The following is a 25,180-nucleotide window of genomic DNA, read 5'->3' on the forward strand; positions in this document are numbered from 1 at the left end:
GTGTAGTGGGAGGTGATAGTAAGTAAACACACGTACAAAGCTTATGTAGAAAAATGGAACTGAGGTAAAAAAAAAAAAGACAGTCAAAATTAAATTAAAGGGAAATGACATAGGTAAGAGAGACAAGAATGTGAAAAGACTAAAGAATCAGCATCATTAAAAATAGGTTTTAAATAGAAATGTTAGGAAATAAGATCACCCAGAGAAACTTAATGGTTATAAATACATATCAAAATGAAATATTCTCAAGTTCGGCTTCTACTGCAAAACAAAACGGTGAGACAGGAACTTTGATCTGAATATGATTTGAAGTAGATATAAGCCTATCTTTCTGCCAAGATGTCTACATCAACAAAAAAAAATCTGTGACAACCACAAAGAATATAGTAAATGGGCTTTGAACTACATATAAAGATGAAATATGACTTGTCCAAACTAACATATAATTTCAGAACTAAAACAGAATTTGGCAGTTAGAAGTAATGTACAACATATAACATTGTAGAGTATTAACAATCCCAAAATAATGTATTATTTTAATAAGAGTCTAATAAGCAGGTCAGTAACTTAAGGAAAACAAACATCTCTTACAAACAACTTTAAGTTTTAAAATGTTTTTAAATAAAATTTTACATTAAAAAGTTAATTTAAATAGATTTATATAAAAATTTAAAACAATATTTTAAAGTAAAATGATCTTATTTTTTAAGGGAAATTTCTATGGAGCCTCAGTTTAGTTGTAGAGATTGCAATATAAGCCCTTGAATTAGAAAGAACATAAATTTTAAGATTTTCATTTTAACAGATAAGACAAATTTAGTAATCGATGGTTTATCTTTTTAAATACAAGACAAAATTTAGAAGCAAATAAAAGAAACTTGCTTATAGTTGAAAGAGGAAATAGTGTGACATCAAATGGTTATTAATTTTCAATACAATAATTTATGATTACATTACAATATTATACCTTCATTAAGATGGAAAACATATATTTATCTGCATGTGCTTATGTACATTTTCCGCTTACTGTGTAATTTTTTCTGTTGCCAAATTCAGGGCATCCAGATGCATTTGAGCCAGCCGTAATCCAGGAAATGTCAAAAAAGCCCCAATGAGTGAACAGAAAATAGCCAGGAAAAATTTGAAAGTAAGTTTTGAAACAGGACTCCTAAAAATAAAATTTTTTAAAAAGCTGATAAATTTTTATAATTAGCTTCTGAAGAATTTCTTTTCTTCTAATCAATTATCTTACAAATAACAATAACAGTAAAACAAAGCAAATTTCTACAAAAAGATTGCTATTATTCAAGTACCTATAATGGATTCTGGTGAACTGTAAACTAAATGAGGCATCTCTTTAGTCATAGTCACAGCAACCTAACCTACACATTCAACAGGGAATTGATGTATAACTTGGATATAAATTTAATCTCTTGAGGGAGAGGAATTTAAGAAATGCAAATTTACATAAGAATTCTATAAAAGATACTAACTTTATATAGTCGTAAAAATTATGAGTAAGGATGTTTCTAGAAGTGACAGTTCAACTTAAAACTCTACTAATTTAAAACAGCTATTTATAGTAAATACTGCTTTATTACAAATAGAAAATGTTAAATTTAAATAATGCTTAATGTTTCAAAAACTTACTGAGATTCTAAACCTTGCTTTTCAAGAAACTTCATCGCACTGTCTGAAAAATTTGTAAACCCTGTAGAACAAAAAAAAAAAAACAGATTACTCTTATCACAGATGTGAAATACAGAATCTTTCCGTGGAAATAAAATGCTAGAAAACAGAGCATCTTAAATTTTGAAGTGACTAGCTTAGCTCTTTCATGTGTTAATTAGTATGCCATAATGCAATAAAATTTGGTTATTAGCAGGAACAGTCTTTGAAAACATCCCTTTGATATTTGCACATTCCATGAGTGTGCATAAAATTTGCATTAATTCTTTAACTATGTGAGTAAACTTTAGCATTACAGAAACTTATTTAACTGTAAGGAAAAAAATGAGACAGTATTTTTGGAAAAAAATTAATTAAAAACAGCTAAAACAAAAGCAAAAAATGAAGCTATTAATAATAAAGGTTAATTATTTTGAACATTACAGAGTATGCACTTTAAGTTTAATTTTAAATATTTATCAGATATAAAACTTAAATACTGAAGTCAAAAATATTAACACTAGATAAAGCAAAATTGATTTTTAAAGTTCTATGAAACTATTACCTGTTTCAAGTCCAAATTCCAGATAATTTTCTGTTACAATCAACACTGCCATTGCTTTGACAAAGAAAAAAAATCCAAAGGTGACACAAACAGATCTTTCACCACCATCTTCTACTTTAAAATAGTGTGTAGTTAATGAAAATAGAACTTTGCTGCAGAAGGAAAAGTTCAGGAAAAACCACAATAACTTTATGGGAGCTATACACAATGATCTTTATAGGACTTGACTGCAATAAAATTTGACTACAACATTTATTTCTAAGTGGAGTTTATAACATTTTTAAATTAAGGAAAAGAGCACCCATATACTAAGTTGTAGCTAGGGAATGTATTTCTAGTTTATCTCACTCAAATTTTACTAGAAGGTTATTTCAAGATTTTTATGCAATATGTTGTCAGTGACATGAAAAGCCAGGGTAGAGGTTATTCTAGAGAACTGTCTTTATTAGGCATGTCTGTTAAACCAGTTTACATTTATAATTAAACACATAACATAGGAATCATCCGTAATAATTCAACAAGTTAAAATTTGAGAATTTTACTAGTAGCTATTGTTGATCTGTGGTATGAAAACTAAGTCTGTGGTCACCACTGTACATTAGTAATAAGAAAAAATCTTTAGAGAAAACAAGTTCCAACCGAGTATTCAAAAACAGCCAGTTTCAACATGCTCACCTATTAAAATAGGCTGAAGAGATTATCTTATCTGAACCACTCCAACACACACAAATTGATTTAATCAAGGTTAAATCAGTGCATGACCCAAAGCTAGAACTCAGATCTCCATTATACACCAAATTGTTCTCCTTGAAATCGCAAAACAAACTAAGGTGCTTGGCAAACAAACCTAGAAAAGCAACCTTTACGTAAAGTTTATGTCAAGCATGGAAAATAACAGCTATCATTTAGTACTTGCCATGTGCCGGGCATTACCAATTAACTTTTAATTCTCACATTAACCACATTATTATTGCTACTTTACAGACATTTTAAAAAACTTAAACAAAAAACAACTGTGGGCCGGGCGCAGTGGCTCATGCCTGTAATCCCAGCACTTTGGGAGGTCTAAGCGGGCGGATCACCTGAAGTCAGGAGTATGAGACCAGCCTGGCCAACACGGCGAAACCCCGTCTCTACTTAAAATACAAAAATTGCCGGGCGCGGTGGCTCACGCCTGTGATTCCAGCACTTTAGGAGGCCCAGGCGGCTGGATCACGAGGTCAGGAGATCGAGACCATGCTGGCTAACACGATGAAACCCTGTCTCTACTAAAAACACAAAAATTAGCTGGGCATGGGGGCGGGCGCCTGTAGTCCCAGCTACTAGGAAGGCTGTCGCAGGAGAATGGCGTGAACCCAGGAGGCGGAGCTTGCAGTGAGCGGAGATCTCGCCACCGCACTCCAGCCTGGGCGACAGAGTGAGACTCCGTCTCCAAAAAAAATTAGCCGGACATGGTGGCACACGCCTGCAATCCCAGGTACTCGGGAGGCTGAGGCAGGAGAATCGCTTGAACCCGGGAGGCGGAGGTTGCAGTGAGCTGAGATAGCACCACTGCACTCCAGCCTGGGCAACAAGAGTGAAACTCCGTCTCAGGAAAACAAAAAACAAAAAAACAAACAACAACAGCAACAAAAAAGCAACAACTGTGGCAGAGAGGTAAAAGTAAAAATATCAAAATCACAGCTAGATTAGAGAAAGTTGAGGTTTAAAACTAGACAGTCTGGATCTAGAATCTGTGCACTTAACAATTGATTATATTGCCTCTAAAACACTGTACATAGCACCTAAGTCAATGTGGTACTTTTAGCAGTAACACATAAAATCTTTTCAAAACAGAACTGCCCTGACAGAAGTAAAGAATTAAAACATTCTCATAATCAGAAGAATCCTTTCATATATATCTCATACACATAGTCTGAAGGTAATTTTATACAATATATTTAATAATTTTGTGCATTAAAAGATTTTTGACTGCATTTTAACCGCAATCTCTCACATGAGGCCCAGTGTAAAGTTTTCTACTTCTGGTGTCATGTCAGTACTGGAAAAGTTTCGGATTTTGGAGCATTTCGGATTTTGGATTGTAACGGTCAACCTGTATCAAACAATACAGGTCCATCCATCTCTTTCTTGGCATTATAAGGAAGAGCTTACATATTAGAAGAGGACAAAGAAAGATGAATATAGTCAAACTGCAAAACTACAACTGCTTTTAAGATACAGCTATGATCTCTCATAGCCTAAATGCCTTAAATGCATGTTTGAAAAACACTGCTTTATTTTTAAGGAAAATGTTTACTAGAATCTATAAGGAGACAATTTCCAACTTCTTTCTTAAACTGAAAAACAAAATAGTATCTTTGGCCAAAAGTGGTACCAAATCATCAGAATAAAATTTCCCAAAAATTACACCTACCACCGCACTTTGTTATCCTAGAATAATGAAATTACAAAATATGTCAACACTAAAGGAAAGCAAAATTACATGCAATCTGATCCAGACATGAAGCATGATCTTGCACTTATCACTAATACTTTACAGTCCCACACCACAAGTGCCTAAAATGGTATAATCACTGCATCCTCACTTCATATTGCATACTGGATAAATCTTAAAAACCTAATTATTTATTAGGTTCCACATTAGAACACCATCTCCCAATAACCCATATGTAATACTATGATCTGGCCACACTCACATGTTCAAGTTTTCATTCATAGTCCCCAAATCTGCACCTCAATCTGAATAGTGTACTTGCCATCTCCTGAGTGTCATCACTACACTGTCTTGGATCATAATCTATCATCTGAACTGCCCTCTTCCCTCCTCCTACCTAATTCAAGACTCAACAAAAGCTCCACATCTTTCATGATACTTAACATTACCTTCCCAGCTGAGGCCATTCTTTTCCTCTTTTGAACTTATTGTATCACTTACTAATATAATTCACTTGCCATGTAATCATATACTATCTTAAACTATAGTGTGACAAAGTTGTAAAGAAAGCATTCTCTAGACCTAGAGTGTCTGGCTTAACCCTGGTTCTACTCTTACTAAACTATGTGATCTTCCACTTGAAAATTAATTTCTCTGTGTCTTAGTTTCTTCATTTGTAAAATGCCGCCAGTCCACAACCTCACAGGGCTATTTTGAAAATCAAAGATTAAGTCTTCCTAGTTCTCGGCAACAACTTAATGTTTTCTAGACAACTGAATTAAATATTTAACATGTAATACCAAAAATATGGGAATGTATACAAAAACATATGGATCAATACAATACAAACAGATAATGATACCATTCCTGATTGTGTTTAAATGTTTAAAATTCTATGATAATTTATTTTAAGAGGTACAAGATTAAGAAGTATACAGGCAGTGATGTGCTGTGCACTGACTTCTATGTAGGTGGCAACTAGACTCACAACTCTCCACTCTGCCTTTCTATGCAGCCAGACCACTATGACTCCAGCAGAAGACTAAGATTTTTGCCCCTGAAGAAACTGAACCTGAGGCACAGAAGAGTTTAGATTCAGTCAACTGCATCAAAAACAGGATGATTAGGTGAAAGTCTACACACTCAAAGGTAGTACTCACCTTGGAAACATGTGTAGCAGGTTTGTACACTCCAGGCAGGAGATTAAGAGACTCTCCTCTAGAGAAACTGAAAGGCCTCAAGGAAACGACCAATAAACAATGACACTATGGGCTACCTAAAATAAAGTTGGTTTTAGTATTACCAAGCTATTCTTTAGTGAAACTAACCAAGCCCTAATTACATACAGAGCTTCCAATCAGCTTTTAGAGGCCATCTCTTAAAAATCAAAGGAATCCTTAGACATTAAAAAAGGAATCGGAAAACATTTTCTATGAAAGACCAGATAGTAAATACTTAAGGCTTTGTGGTCCATATGCAGTCTCTGTAGCATATTCTTCTGCGTACTTTGTTCCCCTAATCCTTTAACAATGTTAAAAAGCCATCTTAGCTCAAGAGCTGTACAAAAACAGGCTGCAACCCAGATACTGCAAGCCATAGTTAGGCAACTATTATTAGATGTATCTAATATATCTAATAAGATGTATTAGAGCATCACATCTTATAAAAAAAATACGAGCTAAAATCGGCAACAGAAAAAAAGTAACTTCAAGAAAAAAAGAGATGACAGACATAGCAGAATAAAGTTTAGGTATATAACTATATATACAGAAACAGATACACACATATTTTTATTTAGAGATATTTATAAACATAGGATATGTATATTTCATAAAGCTAGACAAAGATGAACGCATCTTTGAAATAAGAGCAGGATGCTATGAAAAAGGAATGGTCAGATATCAACAAGAAACAGGACAGGAAAAATAAGAAAAAAAAAAGTCAAAAGTTCCATCAAGCAGAACAAAAAGACAAAATGAAAAGTAAGACAAGGCCGGGCATGGTGGCTCGCACCTGTAATCCCAGCACTTTGGGAGGCTGAGGTGGGCAGATCACCTGAGGTCAGGAGTTCGAGACCAGCCTGGCCAACATGGCGAAATCCCGTCTCTACTGAAAATACAAAAATTAGCTGGGCGTGGTGGCGGGCGCCTGTAATCCCAACTAACTCGGGAGGCTAAGGAAGGAGAATTGTTTGAATCCAGGAGATGGAGGTTGCAGTGAGCCGAGATCGCACCACTGCATGCCAGCCTGGTAACAGAACAAAACTCCATCCAAAAAAAGGAAAAAAAAAGTAAGACAAAAACCGATGAGAGGTTAATCCAGAACATACAATATCTGACTAACAAAAGTGAGACAGAAAAAGAAAACGGGAGTGGAGGGACAGAGGGAAGAAATTCTCAAAGACATAATCAAAGAAATTTTCTAAACTTGATGTTTCCAAATTAAAGAGCCTACCAAAAGTGCACCACAAGGAAGTAAAAAAGATCCTCATGAGGTACATGAGCATGAACTTTCAGAAACAAGACAAATCAAGAGACAACTGTAAAAGTTTCTTCAGAAGAAAAATAAAGCAAAACTAGGTATATGCAAAAGATTAAATATCACCATGATAAGTAATTCTTAATAGCAATTTTCAAGGTTGAGGACAATGGAGCAATGCCTTCAAAATTATGAAGAAAAATATGGATAACCTAGAATTCTATAACCAACCAAATGCCAACAGAATGAGTATAAAATTAAAACACTTTCAAAACTGCAAAGTCTAAAAATAGTTACCTACCCCATATTCATGCTTTAGCAGAAAGCGCCACCAAAACATTTCAACAAATCAAGAAAGAAAGACACTAAATTCTAATAGGAAAGAAAAGTCAAGGACAAGTAGGACAATTTCCTCAGGAGGAAGTATTTTAAATATTTTTACCTTCAAGCGAAGATAAGCTTCCAAATGATGAACAGATTCAAGTTTTAGGTCTAAAATGGCAAATTTCTCTCAGATTTAGAATAACAACTTAATTAAATAACATATACCTATAAAAGTACTATTATGGGCTGGGTCCAGTGGCTCACACCTGTAATCCTAGCACCTTGTGAGGTCGAGGTAAGCAAATTGCCTGAGCTCAGGAATTCATGACGAGCCTGGGCAACATGGTGAAACACCATCTCTACCAAAAATACAAAAAATTAGCCAGGCTTGGTGGCATGTGCCTATAGTCCCAGCTACTCAGGTGGCTGAGGCACAAGAATCACTTGAACCCAGGAGGCTGAGGCTGCAACGAGCCAAGATCACGACTTCACTCCAGCCTGGGCGATGGAGTGAGATTATCTCAAAAAAAAAAAAAAAAAAAAAAAAAAGTACAAGTACCATTATGTTTCAACTTAGTTTATAAACTACTTTAAAGGCCCAATTCTCAAATTAAGAAAATGCTGTTTATACGCTAACATCCTGAGATTATTCGAAGATATTTTATCAATGCTCTTTTGAGAAGAAATAGACAATATTCCAAGAAGAAATATTTTGTTGCTAATACACAAGTATGATAAATAGTATCCTAAGGAATAAACACAGAGATTTCTCAAAAAACTTTCACAAATTTATGATTATCTCTTTAAAATAGAACACATTTCCACTCAACTAAGTGATTTTTATGTAAAATGAGTTTTTCTATTCTGTGAAAAAAGATTCTATTGTTTTTCTGACCGCTGCTACTAAATAAAATCCCTAGTGTTTTTCTATTCAAATAATTAAATCTTCCACCTCTGTTTTTCCATAAGAAAAGGCAACTAAAATACTCAAAATACATTATACTTCACATTCTACATTGCAAAGAAACCTAGAAACTATACCAAGAACTTATTACAGATATACACTGAAAACTAAAAATAAGTACATTAATCCTAATGACCTATTAAGTAAAAGTCTTAAAAATAATCTGATCCTATCTTCCAATGTTAAAAAAATTTTTTTAACAAAAATAATTTTAAACTAAAATATTTTTCATACTTTCTTAGATATGCAGGTTCCATTACTTTAATTACAGAGAAAAAGAACCTAAAATTCCCTTAGATATAAGCAAAAAACTATCATGCGTGTTTAAAACGCCATTCCACAAAAAAAGCTCACAGCCAGCCTCAGCCTAACCAGACTGTGAAGAGAATAGCCAAAAATTTCTGAAAGCATAATATACAACCTTTATTTAAAATACAAAAGAAAACTATCTTTTAGTTTCAGAAAAATTTTTATTTTCAGAACAAAATTTTAGTTTCAGAAAAAAAATCACTTTGCAGCTAAAAGGGCAAAGTCAGACTCAATTATAAATTAATAAACAGAAATAATGTCCTATTACCCCAAATCCCTATTTAACTCTAGGTTTTTGTTTTGAAATCTGAGTAATATGACAGCATTAATGTCACAAAAAAATCTCCATGTTCATACAACAAACAAGCGTTGACATAACATGACATATACAAGTTTTCAAGATAAAACAAGTACCTTGGCTCAGATTCAATAACTCTGAGTTTCATTCCTTTTCTCGCTAGAACTGAAATCTTATGCAGTTTACTTCAGGGTTTAATGTTTTGTTTTTCCTTATTAATCTAAAGCAGAACATTTTTGTAAATAAAAGAACATAGTAAGTTAGAGCCTTTGAAGGAATTTAGAAATGGTGACTAAGTTGTACTAGTTTGTTGTAGTTGTCTATTTCCCACAGCAAACAAAAGCAACATTTGTAGACTTTTAATATACAAATCTACATATAGAACTGAATATTAAACCAGAAAACTTTAAAATTTATTTTAACTTAAACTAGTCACAGCTTTTAGCTTTGTATAAAATTTGTATGCCTGGCAACGAAAGAAAATTAAAATTTTAACATAGCCATGAAAACATACATAATAGGGTTTTGTACCTTAAACCTCCACATTGTAAAATACAAGCACTGTGGAAATGTGACTAATGATCCAGGCCTTTAACCAAATATAATAGGACTACTGAGAAGCTTTATCACTCTTTGTAGAATAGCTTTCTTCTCACTCAAATTCACATAATTGACTCAGTAGTACTCTCTGTGCTACAGCTTATTTCTAAGAAAGGTTCTTGGGAAAAAAAAATCTATACATTGTAAAATATTTTCATTTTTTAAAGTTTTACTTCCACCAAAGGACCTCTGGCTTTGCAAGCAACATTTTTACCTTTTTACTTTTCATTTTTTCATAAGCGAAAATGATACACTTCATATCCATTAAATCAGTACACATTCCTACAGCGACTCTAAGACTTCATGGGCCATCATACAGGAAAGACATTTACTAGAAATACTCCATCCTCATTGCAAGGGTTTCTTTACCTTTTTCCTTCCCCATAACATGTAACTTGGCATAAATGGAAGTGGAACACACAGACTTGGTCAGAGAAGATGGTTAGAATTACAAATGAGAAAGAAAGAAGAGTAGAGCTAAGAATTAGTTTGGGTTTAGGAATGAGATTGAAAGCAGCTGTGATGGCTGAGATGCATGAACAACTCAGGTGAAGCAGAAAGCAGAGCTGATGACAAGAGAGGACTCAGTTCTAGGTTTCGGGGTTCAAGGTTTTAGTGTCACAAATTTTAAAACGTCATTCCTGTGCTTTTAGAACTTTTAAGATTCTGTAGAAAGCATAATTTGCTGTCTTATGTATGTCACATATAAGTGATGGGGGAAAGAAAACAAAATGACCATGGAAATTAAATACTTTGCTTACTTTTAAGTGAACTGATTTTTAAAGTTTTATGTGTCTAATTTGGGGACCATTTTAACAAAGAATATTTCATCAGTAACAACTGCAGACAATTTCTGAATTAACTGAGGTATGTATGACTATGGAATTAAGCAAAGCTATTGTCCTGTGTAATCAGTGCAGACACGTGTTTAACTACTAAGTAGGCACATACAATAAGAAAACAAAGAGAAGCCAGGCGGGTTACTTCTGCTATATTCCAATCATAAGGTATGAAAGGAAAAACAGGTTATGTTATAACTAAAGATAAAAGATAGGATGTAAACTTATTTCTCTCTGTTGTTAAACTGGATATTAACTTTATCACATGATACAGGTTTGAACAACAACAAAAAAATCACATACCCAAGCATACACACAATTTTACTGCCTTCTTCCCCACCCTCTTTTTGGAGAATCAAAGCTGGCAGAAAGTAGCTTGGCCTGTAAGCTCTTCAGAACTTTCTGTCCTCTCTGGGATAGGGAGACAGCCAGCCAGCTACAGGATTCCTGCAGAGATGTTACTGTTTGATGCCTTTCAGGAATGGATTACTTAAAACGAAGCAAAGTCAGTTCAGTGCTAAAGGCTGTGTGGGACCTTTGCTCCCACATTATTAGGCATTATAGAGTAAAATGAAAGATAAAATTTACTCACATAAACAATATGAATAGCTATTAAAAAGTATATTTTTCTAATTTCTCTGGTAGGTATGTATCAAGGGCTCAATCACATTAAAATAAAACTGCATATCAAGTATATGCATTCCCACATATGTGTAAACCATGAAGAAAGTAAGGAAAAGAATATTCAATAATAAGCAATACTGGCAGGGCGCAGAGACTCATGCCTGTAATCCCAGTGTTTTGGGAGGCCGAGACAGAAGGATGGCTTGAGGCCAGGAGTTTAAGGCTAGCCTAGACAACATAGTGAGACCCCATCTCTATAAAAATTAAAAATTAGCTGGGTGAAACTGCAGTCCTAGCTGCTCTGGAGGCTGAGGCAGGAGGATCACTTGAGCCCAGGAGCTCAAGGATATGGTGAGTTAGGACTGTGCAACTGCACCACAGCTTGGGCGACAGAGTGAGACCTTGTCTCTGGGGAAAAAAAAGAAAAGGCAATATTTTGGAGAACATGAGAACTCACTGAAATATAAAAAAAGTAACATGACATATAATCAGCTCATGCTAATTATCACGGGAAAATATTTTTGATGTGTTTTATATGACTTGATGTCTAGGGATAGGTCTTTATTCTGATTGAATGGTATTTTCACATATTTAATACTACAGAATTTAAAAGGAATATTTCATGTGCTTGAATTTAAAATCTGCTCTTGGAGTTAGTGCAACACTGGATATCTAAGATGTTTCTCAGCTGACACACATGATTAGTATTTCTACCCAGTACACTACATACTTTGTGAGGATATTGACTCTTAAGACTTTGTTCTGGCTCTTCTAGTCTAAACTATACCTAAATCAATCCAAAAGAGGCAACGGAAAGGTAGTACCCTGGTGATGAACTGTCAAATTATATCATATATTTTAAATGGTATCCACTTAACAGGTTTAAAAGATGGTGCCACAGTCTCCGGTTAAATATTAAGATGTAAGACAGGCATTTCCTCTGCTCATTCTCACAATCTGACTAAGGCACATAAAAAAGTAAAAAACCTCAAGAACAGATAACAGAAAAAGAGACAACAATTAGTAAGTAAGTAAATAAATAAATAAATAAGAAAGCAACAAAATTTTGGAAGATGTTAAGTGGATAAAAAAGCAATTAGGTTTCAGCTTTTTCTGCTATACTTGATCTGCAAGGGAAGGAACTCAGTAAGAAGAAAGCCAATTCATTCATCAGAAACTTGGGAAAAGTGCTGTAGACACGAGGTACCTTCAAATACAGGGTTGATGAATGGATAAAATAAGATTAGAAGTCTGTACTGCAGTTATTAAGACTTCCCGGATCTAGCCAGTTGTGCTGGCACATGCCTGTACTCTCAGCTACTTGGAGGGCTGGGGTGGGAGAAACATTTGAGCTCAGGAGTTAGAGGCTGCAGTGAACTATGATCACACCACTGCACTACAGCCTGGGCAACAGAGCAAGACCCTGTCTCTAAAAAAAATTTTTTTAAAGACAGATTAAGCAAATCAGTTACTTTTTATCTCTTCCTAAATCCCACCAAAATGATGGTAAAGGAATCTGGCTTTAAGGAACATAAATGAAGTAAGAGAAAAAGCAATAAAATTGTGGAAGCTAGAAAGCAGACTCAACAGAATGAGGAAGCTCAATTGGACGCTGAGAAGAAATTTGACTTTTTACTGCAAAACTCCCCAGAAGGATAAGGAATTGGTTAGATGACAAATAACTCTCTACACTAGGGTGAAAGTGCTGGTTACTGAATCTGTGTGTGGTGGTGGCGGCAGCAGTGGGCGAGGGGGTGGTGGGGGGTAATAATAGGAGGTATTAAAAATAAGTACTAATGAAATTAGTACTTTTTAAAAGTAACCAGTTCAGTCTGCCCACATCTGAAGCAAGTATGGAGATTTATGCTTTGGAGAGGCTAAAAAGATAATCTCTGGCCTACCCATATGATTCAGCAACTTACCTCACCATGTGCTCAGAGCTTCCATTCAGCTTTTTAATGTCTCACACTTAATTACGGACAGGCAAACACCAATCACTAGAGCTCTCTAAGAAAAGCCTTTGATGTGAAAGACAGCAACCAAACAAAAGCAACTCAGAGTAAAAAGATACTAGGCAGAAAAAAAAAAAAAAAAACCTTAACAAAATCTATCATTAATATCTTAAATAGACACGGGAAGATAATGTAATCATAAAACGAGCAGAATTCCATCAAAGGGGCAGATGAACAGAAGAGGTTGTGAAAATTAAAAATTATATCAGAAATTCAAAATAATAAACTCAATAAAAGGTTAAGAAACTTAAGAAAATTTCCCAGAAAACCAAATAATATAAAAATATAAACATAAACATATGCATGCAAGAAAGAGGATGACATTCCTGGGAAACCAGTCTAGGAGATCGAATATCTGAATAATAAGCATTCCAGAAAGAGAAAATAGAGAAGAGAAAAATCACCAATAAAATAATTCAGATGAGATTGGGTGTGTCCACAGTGGTATGGCTGTAGACACGAATAAAATAATTCAAAACAATTTTCTAGAACTCAAGAACATGAGTTCACAGACTTGTAAAGTCCCAACACAGGCGATGAAAACAGACCCTAAATAAGGCACATCATCATAAAATTTCAACACACTAGGTGGCTAGCTAAAAAAAGATGGTAACGATAACACAGAGAAAAAAACAGAATTTTTAAAAAAATCAGATGGCTGGGCACAATGGCTCACACCTGTAATCTCAGCACTCTGGAAGGCCAAGGCAGGAGAAGCCTTGAGGCCAGGAGTTGACACCAGCCTGGGCAAGCTGGGGAGACCCTGTCTCTACAAAAAATAAAGAGAGATGTGATTGCACTACTGCACTCCAGCCTAGGCAACAGAGTGAGACCCTGTCTCAAAAGAAAAAGAAAATAAATCAGAAATTGGATTGGCAGCTGCAGTTCTTAAGAGTACGAATGGAACTTCAAAGACAAAAACATAATTTTTGGCCTGGAATTCTATTCTCAGCCAAAGGAAAAATTAATTCTTAGGGTAAATTTAAAATATTTTCAAAAGCGCAAGGTCACAAAAAATGTAGTTCCCATGCAACCTTTTTGAAGATGATACTGAAGAATATGCTCCACCAAAATCAGAAAGTAAACCAAGTAGGAGGCAGACATAGAATATCTTTAAAAAGAGCTCCAATTTGAGGGAGATGCAAAGAGAATCTCTAAGAAGATGATAATGAGTGATACTAGGGGCATAGGTGCACATCAGGTGGGAAGGTCAACCAATCTAGACTGGAGCTTATCTGAGGGTTCCAGGAGAAGAACTCTACTCAAGATGAAATTGACATATTACTTGATACTTCTGAATATATTAAGGCAAGTATTCATCTGTGAATGGTGTTTACATGATCATAACATAAACACTGAATACTGTTCTAAAAACATGACATCACTATATGTGGAAGATGAAATGAATAGAAAATGATCAGTGGTTAACTGGCAGCCCAAAGATATGTGCTTAATCCTTATTTCCAAAGTGAAATGGCAATAGTTAAAGCTTAAAACTAAAATCAAGGAATGGCCTTGAAAGTACATGGAAATATAAAAGTAAGCATGAAACAGAGAAGAGCAAGAAGAAGTTGCCTCTGGAGAGATGGAAATAGAGAAAAGAGTAGGGAACATATATAATTTTAATAAAAATAAGAAAACAAAAAAATCTCCCAGTAGTAAAAGACATGAGTTTTAAAGGGTAAATCTAGAACTTAGCACAATGATAAAACGTCAGAAACCAGAAGAATAAAAAGAAAAAAGCTTCCAGAGGGTGTATGTACAAGGCGAAGGATAGGTATATATGAAAAGCAAAAGGATATCCAATTTCTCAAGAGACTTCAAAATTCTGAGGAAAACCTATTTCTTTCTTAGAATTTTCTACTGAGCCAACCTATATATCAAGTATGAGGGAAAAAATAAAGATAATTCCAGGCAAGCAAGATTTCAAAAAACAATTTAGCACCCTTTCTAAGGACACCATAGGAGAATGTACTCTGCAAAAAAAAAAAAAAAAAAAAAAAAGAATAAACCAAGGAAGAGGAAATCATGAGACCCAGACAGGGGTAGAGGGAATTCTTGGAAGACAGTGAAGAAAGTCACAGGATATTAGCTATGCTGGAAGTTTAGAAAACTGAGGGCTCCAGGAGGATATTTCCATGGGAAAAAAAAAAAAACAGAAATGAAGTATCTGAACTATTGAGGTTCTACCAATTCTGTGGAAGTTTATAGTTTCCACAATTACAAAAATAAAAAATTATTTAAGGAAGGTAATAATACACTATAATGCCTGGCTGTAAATAATATTTTCATAGGCACAACATGGTAAAAGTGACTATAAATTTAATAAAATGTTATCTCTAACTATTTTGGGAGAATGAAAGAAGGGAAGAAAAGGGAAGAGGGAGAAAGGTGCAATAATATATAAATAGTACCATTATCACAAAATATTTAAACACAAGGAAGGAGTTCCCAAAAGAAATGCCTAAAAGAGGTGAACGTGGCTGTATCTGTGACATTAGACTTGGATAAGAAAAAGCAGGGCACTGGCATTTTTCTTATATTTAGCTTTTTAAATTATTTACCTCTATTACTTTGAAAAATATTTTCAATTACATAAAAAAGATTTCAATAAAGAAAAGTCATCTAATGACATCAAAGCTTTCTCAAATCAGAGATGAGATCTAATGGTGTTATCTGCAAAATAAATTATTATTAATGATGTTTTGAAGGATACATTGCAAAAGACAAAACAAGCAGGCACCAGACTAAGCTGATATTCATTTCCTGTGTAGGCTTCATAAAACTGTAGTAGACTTCAGTTACTAGATACACAACTGTAGCAGCCACTGTGAAATCCACCAGCCACTGGTATTCTGGAAAGTAATGCAATGCTGCAAAAAAAAAAAAAAAAAAAAAAGATCAAAAAAAAAAGTTTCACTTAAATTTTCATAAATAACTTATGAGGATTTATTTATAATTAAAATATGCTAGACTTTATTTGTTCATTTGCAATATAAGATTTACAAATATATGAATCTAAAAATGCAGGAAATAGACTGAGGAAGTTAGCATCCCAAACTAAATTTTAATACCTCACAAATTAAAATAAACGTTAAAAGATTACCAAAAGTTATTTAAGTTGTTGGTAAAGTACGATTGCAAATTTACTGGTATTGTCTTAACTGATTAGCTACTTTTTACAGAAATTATTAGTGTTTTCTTTTAAATATCTAGCTATGATACCTTAACTTCAGAAAACAACTTAGTCGGGAACACAACAATTTAGTTACACTGTTCACTTTTGTGAAGTAAGAGTTTAACTTTATGTTATAATTATTGGCTGTACTAATTGTAAACTAGTAATTCTGTGAGATACTACAGATTAAAATAATAAACAAGGCCGGATGCGGTGGCTCACGCCTGTAATCCCAGCACTTTGGGAAGCCAAGGCGGGCGGATCACCTGAGGTCAGGAGTTCGAGACTAGCCTGGCCAACATGGCGAAACCCCGCTTCTACTAAAAATACAAAAATTAGCCGGGCATTGTGGCAGGTGCCTGTAGTCCCAGCTACTTGGGAGGCCAAGGCAGGAGAATAGCTTGAACCTGGGAGGCGGAGGTTGCAGTGAGCTGAGTTCACACCATGACACTCCAACCTGAGTGACAGAGTGAGACTCCATCTCAAGAAAAATAAAATAATAAACTAAATATACCTCTTATACCCTATTTTGCTCTGCAAAAAAGTTTATAAAATGTCTGTTGATTTTCCATAAAACCATACCCCTTCAACAAACTATTCCATTCTTAAGAGTTTACATTGAAATTAACATTCTTTGAAAGTAAATATAATTCCATCACCCTTTGCATCTCAGTTGGCATAGGTATTCTGGTTTACTTCTACCAGAGTGTAGTCCAAAACATCAACATCATTTTTTAGAAGGCCTCCTAAAAATGTGGAAGTAAATCATGTACATAACCATCAATTCAGATGTTCTTATGGCACATAATAAAATGATCTGCATTGCTTTGGACAATTTTTAGTCATAAAATATAATACAGTTACACTTGAAGATACGATATCCTTATACAAAAAGTATTTTGAAAATATCACATACAGTAAGACCTATTAAAAGTAGTATCAAAACAAACTAACCAAATTTTATACCATTTCTATAAGATGATCATAACATTTTAATAATCCAAAATCCTTTTATGATTAATTTTTAAATTTGCATCAAGTTATTTTAACACTCTTAATCTGCTTCAACGTACTTTAACTTTTAGGTTAACTGCTTTAAGTTTTCTGAGAGTGCAGTGGTGCGATCATAGCTCACTGCAGCCTCAGCTTCTCAGGCTCAATCTTCCCACTTCAGCTTTCCTAGTAACTGGGACTACAGATGCACACCACCACACTCGGGTAATTTTTTTATTTTTTGTACAGACGTGGTTTCACTATATTGCCCAGGCTGGTCTCAAACTCCTGGGCTCAAGCCATCCTCCTGCCTCAGCCTCCAAAAGAGGTGGGATTACAGACATGAGCCACTGCCCCCAGCCCTGCTTTAGGTTTTCTATTGTGATTGACCTACAGCTTCTGAACATAAGCCTGAAAGATCCTGATGTGGTTACAGGATGTTTACCCTCAATCCCTTCCCCCTGCTAAGAAAAAAAAATCACCCATACTGAGCTTTCTATCTGGAAGGAGGTCAGGGAAGTGGATGGAAAGGATAGACCAAAATTCATTTAAGGTTTTCAATTTTATTATCAATAATTGAAGTAAGCATCCTAATTCTCCAAACCTACCCATACTCATACGGACTTCCTCCATGGAATTCACTTATAGCAAACAGTGAAGTGACATTCAAAAGTTCTAATGTTCTTTAAGAGGTTCTTATAATAGATAATACAAATTAAGATAGACTTTCATGATAATTATTGGGACATCAATAATATATACATTCCATGAAAGTACAAATTATATATATTCTTGGCTATTTAACTCAAGTATTATATTCCTTGTGTAATCAATAATACAATTATATATATGCCTTTTAATAAAATATTGAAATCAAAAGAAGTTAAGACAGAAAACCCTGTACTTTCACCTAATCACACATACAAAACATGCATTCACAAATGACTACAAAAACTTATAAACATATATGAACATCTCCCTGCTATTCTGGTTAACTGGAAATGCTCTTGATATTACATGACCAATTGATAAACGAGTATCATTTGCAACTAGTTCTCAAAATCCTAAAAGTGAAACCAAATGCTCCATAAACTACATGCTAAAGCTACAATACCCTAAATTCATTTTTTTTTTTTTTTTTTAGTTCATTGAAATAGCCTAGTTCTCACTGAGTGGCTGTACCACATTCAGTGTGTAACCCTGGTCCATGTTATTGAACTCTTCTTTCTAATGAGTTAAGAAAAAAAAAAAAAAAAAAAAACTGGTAACAGTTACCCACTTCAGAATTGTGCGGATGGGGTAATACAAATAAAATATTATAACAATGTCTGATACTCAATAATTTTAAGATCTTATTAATTAGCTGACAAATTATTCAATAAACATTATTAGTAAAAATGTCAAAACTACTAAAAATCAGGAAGAATGTTTATATATTCTTGTATTTATACACATTTATGAACATTTTATACAAGTAAGCACATATAGGAGTAGTGAAACAAATGTGACAACTACTAATCAAAAAGTCAAAGTGCCTTTAAATGTTTTAAATGTTGAATGTAAAATAGTTAAAAAGAAAAAAGAGGAAGACATAACCAGTCTTAAAAGTCTAAATGGGCCAGATGCAGTGGCTCACGCCTGTAATCCCAGCACTTTGGGAGGCCAAGGTGGGCAGATCACAAGGTCAGGAGATCGAGACCATCCTGGCTAACATGGTGAAACCCCGTCTCCACTGAAAAATACAAAAAAATTAGCCAGGCGTGGTGGTGGGTGCCTGTAGTCCTAGCTACTCAGGAGGCTGAGGCAGGAGAATGGCGTGAACCTGGGAGGTGGAGCTTGCAGTGAGCCAAGATAGCACCACTGCACTCCAGCCTGGGTGACAGAGCAAGACTCCGTCTCAAAAAAAAAAAAAAAAAACAGTCTAAATGATATTAGACAAGTGATTTATATTGTTCTTCACTGATATTTTTTAGTTCTAGGACATGCTTTACATATACATATAACATTTACAGATGTAATAATAAACTTTCACGTATTTCGAAGCCACATTGTATCACAAAATAATCCTACTTGAGATGCTAGACCTCTTAAGATTTTTTGATGGTGGTATGACTTAACCCAAGAAGGGTCAAATTACATAATGACACCTTATATGACATTATCAAAATTATTTTTTAAAAACACGCATCATTTCATTTATCACATAAACCAGTGGTTCTCAAACCTACTCAAAAATCAAAATCACTTGGAGCACTTTTAAAAATACAAATTCCCAAAACCTACTCTAGATGTACTGAATCTTCAAGGATGGGAGTAGGGAATCTATTTCAAAGAACTCATCAAGTGGTTTTGATATATCCCCAAGTTTAAAAACCAGTGTTTTAAATTATATCAACTTAGATGCCTTTCCCTTCTAGGATTCAAATAATTTCATATTAATATTATTTTAAACTGGAATCATTGTCATTATATAATTACAAAAATTGAGATACTACATTTCTATAATATATAGGAGGAAAACTAAATGACCTATTTGGAAATAAGAAATGGATGAAAGTAAATCCTGAATAAGTAAATTTTTCTGATTTCTAATCCAGTTCATTATTCTAAAACCATTTTCCTTTCTACTATATGTGAGAATAAAATTGAATTACTCTAAATATGGGTAACTCAATAGAAATGCAGCTGACCCTTGAACAATACAGTTTGAACTGTGCATGTCTACTTATATGCAGATTCTCTTCCACCTCTGCCACCCCTGACCAGCAAGACCAACCCCTCTTCTTCCTTCTCCTCCTCAGCCTACTGAAAGTGAATATCACAGTGTTGAAGACTTTTATGATGATCCACTTCCACTTAATAGGAAATATATTCTTTCTCCCTTGTCATTTTCTTAATAACATTTTCTTTTCTCTAGCTTACTTTATTGTTATAACACAGTATATAACACACACAACACAAAAAATATGCGTTGATTTTTTTTTTTTTTTTTGAGATGGAGTCTCGCTCTGTCGCCCAGGCTGAAGTGCAGTGGCGCGATCTCAGCTCACTGCAACCTCCGCTTCCCGGGTTCACGTCATTCTCCTGCCTCAGCTTCCTGAGTAGCTGGGACTACAGGCACCCGCCAGCAGGCCTGGCTAATTTTTTGTATTTTTAGTAGAGGCGGGGTTTCACCATCTTAGCCAGGATGGTCTCGATCTCCTGACCTCATGATCCACCCGCCTTGGCCTCCCAAAGTGCTGGGATTACAGACGTGAGCCACCGCACCCAGCCAAAATATGTGTTGATTTTTTATGTTATTGTTAAGTCTTCTGGTTAGCAGTAGGCTATTAGTAGTTAGGTTATGGCGGGTAAAAAGTCATACTCAATTTTTCAACTGCATAAAAGTAGGCACCCCAACCCCTGGGCTGCTCAAGGCCGGACATTTCAAATGCAGTTTTGCAAGCCACATTAGAAAAGGGCAGACTGAAATAAACAGTAAAAGGAAGTCTAGAATTCTAGATAATAAAAATTGACTGTGAGCTCAATCTAACAAACAGAAACTGCGTAATAAACTTGTGTAAGTTAGCCTCTTCCGAAAACAGGAAAAATAATACAAGTTAGGTGAACAAAAAAATAAATTTTAATTCAAATGAAGTCATTTGAGCTTCTAAGTTCTTAGAAAGATTCCATATTCTGTATAATGGACTTAATGATGAAAATGAAAGTACTTTCACTACTATAATATAAGACTGAGATTTATAGAACATTTTACCAAGATTTCCCTTACCTAAAGTATCCACTTCTGTAACTGACTTTGTTTCTAGATGAAGGTCAATATCCTTTGGAATGGTTAATGGCTTACTTTCAATGTGACCATTATATTTCCTATAAAAATCAGACAAGTGACACAAAAAACAAGTTACCTACACTGTTATCCAAGTGCTTGTTTCAAACTAATTACAGATGAAGTTTTAAATTCCACAGTGAAAAGGCAGAATTTCTAATATTTCATCAATAAGGAGGTAAAGTACTCAAAGGTAGTTTTTAAAAGGGTACTATAAAATTTGAATGTAAATTATCATGTGAATATACAGATTACCAGGGAAATAATTACCTAAATTAGTTACTGCAACAAAATCTTTTTTTTTCTAGCTTAGCATTTCACACCCATTTCTCCTATTCTCTTTTCTCTTTAGGCACAAGAGTAAATGCAAATGAAGACAAAGTGTACTTCTCCTTGAAGTGATGTGTATAAACACACACACATACATACATATAAACAGACCCGGAACCATATGCAAGTCAGAGTTGAAGAAAGATTTATGTGTATGAGAAATTCAGAAACATGAAAGACTAACTCGGAATAGTTTTTACTAAAAATCACAGATGAAGGAAAACAAATTCTTCCGGTGTATCTGTATGATTCCCAAATTTAATTTTCAAAGACAAACATATAGAAAGGAATAAACTAAGGTTTCAATTTATTAATTTATGTATTTCTTTACACAGTTGCCCAGGCTGGACTCAAATTCCTGGGCTCAAACGATTTTCCTGCTTCAGCCTCTGGGTAGCTGGGACTACAGGTACACACCCCCATGGCCAGCTTCAACTAAGTTTTAATAGTATTAATTTCAATACTGAAAAACAACTTTGCATTTATCCTTGAATAAAAAACTGGAAAGCCTCAATAAAAAATAATTTCACGTTAATAAACCAAACAATAATTCTTGTTACTAGGAACAAGGCAGCAATGTTAATGTATCTTTTTGTAACTATAAGGCATGTTCAACCTATTAAAAATTACTGCAGAACAGAATTATTAATTACAAGGCATTATAATAAGGATTCAGGCCAGATGCAGTGGCTCACCTGTAATTCCAACACTTTGAGAGGCCAGGAAGATTGAGGCGGGAGGATTGCTTAATCTCAGGAGAGACCAGCCTGGGTAACGCCGGGAGACCCTGTCTCTACAAATTTTTTTTTTTTTTAAACTAGCTGGGCATGGTGTTGCATGCATCTGGTCCCAGCTACTCGGGAGGCTGAGGTGGGAAGATCATTTGAGCCTAAGGAGGTTGAAGCCGCAGTGAGCCAGAATTGTGCCACTGCACTTCGGCCTGAGTGACAGAGTGAGACTCTTTCTACGTAACTAAATTTTACAAATGTTGAACATGGTAGCTATAAATAGGTGGAAGTGGAATAGTTAAAAAGAAACAGAAACTAAAAACTAACCTAGATTCAAATCCTGGTTACCAGTATGTAACCTTACTAGTTATGTAAACTTGGGCAACTCATTTAACATCTCTGATCCTAGTTTCTCACTAGTAAAGTGTCAATTACATTATTAGCTAACACGGTTGTTTTGTGGATTAAGTAGAACTAGGTATAAAAGTGCTCTGGAAACTATAACGTTAGGCAGGACTATTTTATTAAAGAACTTAACTACTGGAATAAAAAGAAGGAAGGTTTACTATTAATAGTCCAATGAGCTTCCAGGTATATTTGTAATGATAAGTGAAAAAGGATGGTAGTAAGATCAAAAAAGACAGTCTTTTCAAATTTCCAATTTGATGCCAAATAATCATTAATGTTTAATTATTTTTTAGCTTCTATAAATGTATTAGGCTAGGTTAGCATTTTTATGATATACATGAGAAATATGGTTATAATTTGTTGTCAATCAATCATGATTTCAGAGTCACAGGGGACCTAAGAAGTCCTCCTGGATCCCCAGTTGAGAAAACTACGGTCCATTCAGAGAGGTAATTAACATACACTTTCCCTAAGAATTCTATTTAAATAGAGATATAAAATTTTAAAGCTGGAAGGATTATTCAAAACATTGTTTTGTTTACTCTGTCCAACTCACAGATGAGGCTATTATGGTCTGTTCTGTGAAGTTAATTAGTAGGCAGTTCTCTTCATAAACTTTAAACATGAAAAGAACATTCAGGAGCTGATGGGACCTATACAGTTATATTGTCCATCCCTTTTAATTTTAAAATCAGGAAACTGAGGCCAAGAGCAGGTTAATTTCCCCAATGCCACAATACACAGTAGCAGCAAAAACTGGAAAATAACCCAAATCAACTGACATCTTTAATGAGTTGTAGGATAAAGATATGAGTTATAAGTCTCTCCCCAATCAACCCCCAACTACATTTTCTTTAGTATGATGGCTATATCGTTTTCATGATTTAAACAAAGAATAAAGTTCTTGAGTAAAATTATCTCTATTTTGTGTGTATATATTACTACAGATTAGATTTTCATGGGTTTTGATCTCAAATTTATCAACTACTTACAACATAATTGGTACGTTTCTTTAATCAAAGCACAAAAATGTATTTATATAAATTGTGTTAAATATCACTTTACAAGCTCAATATAACTTACCTATCTTTTTTGGTTTTCCCTTTTTGCTGTTTCCCTGCAAGAATTCTTAATTCTTCTTCTGTAGGATGTTGATACCACCTCAAACTAAGCAAAAAAAAAAATCCTTTTAAATAAAGCACTTAAAATCACCAGAATTATTCTTTATCCTATAAATATTTATTAAGTTTCATATTTGTGAAGACACTGTCGAGAAATATCAGGTGAAAACTGTAATCTGAAACAAATACTACCTCTTAAACTTTAAAAGGGTTTAGATAAACATCCAGCAGACACTTACCAACCACTTACTAGATGCCAGGTCCTACAATGCCATTTGTATGTATATTTCTTACAAATGACAATGTATTAATACATATTAAGATTATACAGGCTTATTATTAAAAATAAATAAAGTGAAGTCTGTAGCCAAGTGGGCAGGAGCACATTAATTCTCTACTAATCCCTCATTTGAAGGAATTGAGAGTTATCTTAAAAAGAGAGTTGTTTGAATGAATTCTCACATTTACAGGTAGTCTTTCCTTTCTTTCCCTTTTTTAATTTAGTTTGAGAATTCTCAAACTTTGTGGTAGAATAATTACAGAAAATCATTGTATTACAAAACACTTCACTTTTAGCTATATCTAATCTTCCTCAGGTAAGGAGCCAACAACTGGTTGTATTCCTCTCTACCACAGTCAAAATACTTTAATCTGAAGTGAAGAAATACTCACGATCCAAATTAATCAATTATTCCCTCCCAAGTACCAAGTGGCTCATCCTAAATTTCATGGCTTGCCTAGTCATCCCAACTATCTACAAATCACTTAAATTTGATATTCATATCTTATTTTCAATGTGCCCTCTACACATATTATTATTAATTCCGTTTCTCAACTCTTAAAATTCTAAACTCTGCCCTACTGCAGAGACCTTAGTTCAGACCTTAGTTCAGTGTATCTTCCTCTGAACATCTAACTACTGCAAAATTCTCTCACTGGTATCCTCCCTGCCTTCCTGTGGACACATTACTCATCAAATGCATCTAAGCTTACCTCTAGTTATTGGTTTTGTTTTTTATCTTACAGAAAGGCAGACCACCTTTACTTTTTTTTCCATAATACAAATCTTATCAAGACCCATGCCTGTTTAAATCATTTCCAAGGCTCCTCACAGGGAAAAACAATGAATAAGGCAGCTAGGCAAAAACTTTGACAAAGGCCCTATTATTATAAAGGAAGAAATGCAGATCTAGTATGCTAGACCCCCCAATTCTTCAATTACAAAAATCTAGATTTTTTAAATTTGAAATTTCCCAATTGCTGTTCCCTCCGTCCTCAAAATAGAGACAGGGGCTCACTTGGTTGCCCAGGATAGTCTTGAACTCCTGGCTTCAAAGGATCCTCCCTCCTCAGCTTTCCAAAATGCTGGGATTACAAGCATGAGCCATGGTGCACAGTCTCTTTGATGTGCTGTTTTAAAAACACTGCAGGCCAGGCATGGTGGCTCATACCAGTAATCCCAGAACTTCAGAAGGCTG

At 34.5% G+C, this 25,180-nt stretch overlaps 1 protein-coding gene across 6 annotated transcripts in view; it reads right to left on the reverse strand.

Annotated features, from left to right (window-relative positions):
• TMEM161B (transmembrane protein 161B) overlaps positions 1-25,180 on the reverse strand; it is a 95,001-nt gene that overhangs the window by 30,941 nt on the left and 38,880 nt on the right. For 3 of the 6 annotated variants that reach the window (XM_054487919.2, XM_054487915.2, XM_054487914.2), the window contains 6 exons: positions 23,665-23,748; positions 21,059-21,156; positions 15,835-15,991; positions 2,234-2,385; positions 1,651-1,711; positions 1,028-1,168 (listed from right to left, as the gene is read on the reverse strand). In XM_054487919.2, coding sequence (XP_054343894.1) covers positions 1,028-1,168; positions 1,651-1,711; positions 2,234-2,385; positions 15,835-15,991; positions 21,059-21,156; positions 23,665-23,748 — 693 coding nt within the window. Of the gene's footprint in view, positions 1-1,027; positions 1,169-1,650; positions 1,712-2,233; positions 2,386-15,834; positions 15,992-16,955; positions 17,043-21,058; positions 21,157-23,664; positions 23,749-25,180 lie in introns of those variants that run through there. The other 3 variants (XM_054487916.2, XM_054487917.2, XM_054487918.2) reach the window with 3 other exon arrangements.

The sequence above is a fragment of the Pongo pygmaeus genome, chromosome 4, assembly GCF_028885625.2.
Source record: "Pongo pygmaeus isolate AG05252 chromosome 4, NHGRI_mPonPyg2-v2.0_pri, whole genome shotgun sequence".
Lineage (NCBI taxonomy): Eukaryota > Metazoa > Chordata > Mammalia > Primates > Hominidae > Pongo > Pongo pygmaeus.